At 55.9% G+C, this 1543-nt stretch overlaps 1 protein-coding gene across 1 annotated transcript; it reads left to right on the top strand.

Moving 5' to 3' along the window:
- Positions 1-732, top strand: LOC141025910 (uncharacterized). Its single transcript, XM_073501849.1, has one exon. It carries the CDS (start codon positions 1-3, stop codon positions 730-732), a length of 732 nt encoding a protein of 243 aa, XP_073357950.1.
- The last annotated feature ends 811 nt before the right edge of the window (positions 733-1543 follow it).

The following is a 1543-nucleotide window of genomic DNA, read 5'->3' as shown; positions in this document are numbered from 1 at the left end:
ATGTCCTCCAAACGCATGAACATAGCCTTCCTGACCCGGTGGCTCCGGCGGATTACCAACGGTGAAGGTGGCCTGTGGCTTCGCCTCATTCAACAGAAATACCTCCGAGGCCAGCCTCTCGCCTTCTGCCAGCGGTCTGGGGGCTCCCAGTTCTGCCAATCCATCATCCAGCTCCTCCCAGTCCTGCGGATCGGGACCTCGATCACGGTCGGGTCCGGCACCGCCACACTGTTCTGGTCCGATAGATGGACTGGAGACATGCCCCTCGCGGCCAGCTTTCCGGACCTGTTCTCCATCGCGGTTGCCGCGCCGATTTTTGTCGTGACAACCCTTATTGACTTAGGGCAACTCGCGTTCCGGAGACCTTTTGGCCCGGCTGAGAACGCGGACTGGCAGGAACTGCTTGACTGCATTGCATTACACGAGCCTGATCTCACGATTGGAGATGATCGCTCCAGATGGCGTCTAGAGCCTTCTGGGCAATTCTCCACTAGATCCCTCTACCAGGCCATCGCCCCTTCGCTTGGCCATGAGGCGCTCACTGCCATCTGGGAGATCCGCCTCCCTTTGAAAATTAGGATCTTCTTGTGGCAATGGATTCGAGATCACCTCCCGTCCGGTGTGGAGGTCCTGAAATGCAATGGTCCCGGTGATGGACATTGCCTGCTTTGCGGGCCTGAAGAGGACTCGAACCATATCTTCTTCACCTGCGTGTCCGCGCAGTTCTTCTAGAGCTGTTTCCGCAAAATAGTGGGTGAAAGCTGGGACCACAACAACTTCCCCGCTCTCTTCACCGAACTCCAGGCGTTCCCACCCTCGGTACGCCACATTAGGTGGCTGGCCATTGGGGTGCTTGCCTGGACGCTGTGGACCGTTAGGAATAAACTTGTGATTCAGCGTATTCCCCTTCGTCATGCTACTAACACTTTGTTCAAATGGTCTGGTTACTTGCAGCTTTGGCAGCCGCTTAGCCGCCCCAAGGAGAGAGACGCCATCACCTCCATCATCACCCAGCTTCGTGCGATGGCTCTCCGGATGGCTCCACCGCTTCCCCCACCACCACCGGAGCCGGATTAGATCGTCGTCACCTCGCCACCGCCTCTGTTGAGGATATAGACCTTAGAGTCACCCGCCAGGAGAGGCCGGGTTACTCATACGGTCATTGCCAGAAGCCCGGAGCCAAGCTTGAAGACGATGGGCCAGAGATGGGCTTAAGACCCGGATATGGCTTAAGGCCTGTAATTACAATCATTGTTATGGTAGAACTTGTAGTATAAGGCAAGGATAGTTAAGAGTCCGAGCCGGACACTCTTATAAGTCGGCCGGGACTCTAAGAGCTGCTGGGCGTCGGCCTCCCTATATAAAGGGACGACCCGGCAGCGGTTTAGGGACAACAACAATCTCATCGAGAGCCAGGCATCGGAGTTAAGCTCCCTGGTCATCGAAACCCTAATCAATACCACCTCAAACTGGACGTAGGCTTTTACCTTCACCGTAAGGGGCCGAACCAGTATAAACCCTCGTGTTCCTTGTCCCACTTAAC

The sequence above is a fragment of the Aegilops tauschii genome, chromosome 6, assembly GCF_002575655.3.
Source record: "Aegilops tauschii subsp. strangulata cultivar AL8/78 chromosome 6, Aet v6.0, whole genome shotgun sequence".
Lineage (NCBI taxonomy): Eukaryota > Viridiplantae > Streptophyta > Magnoliopsida > Poales > Poaceae > Aegilops > Aegilops tauschii.
Note: the sequence above shows the minus strand (reverse complement) of the source record. Positions and strands in the feature narration are given on the sequence as shown.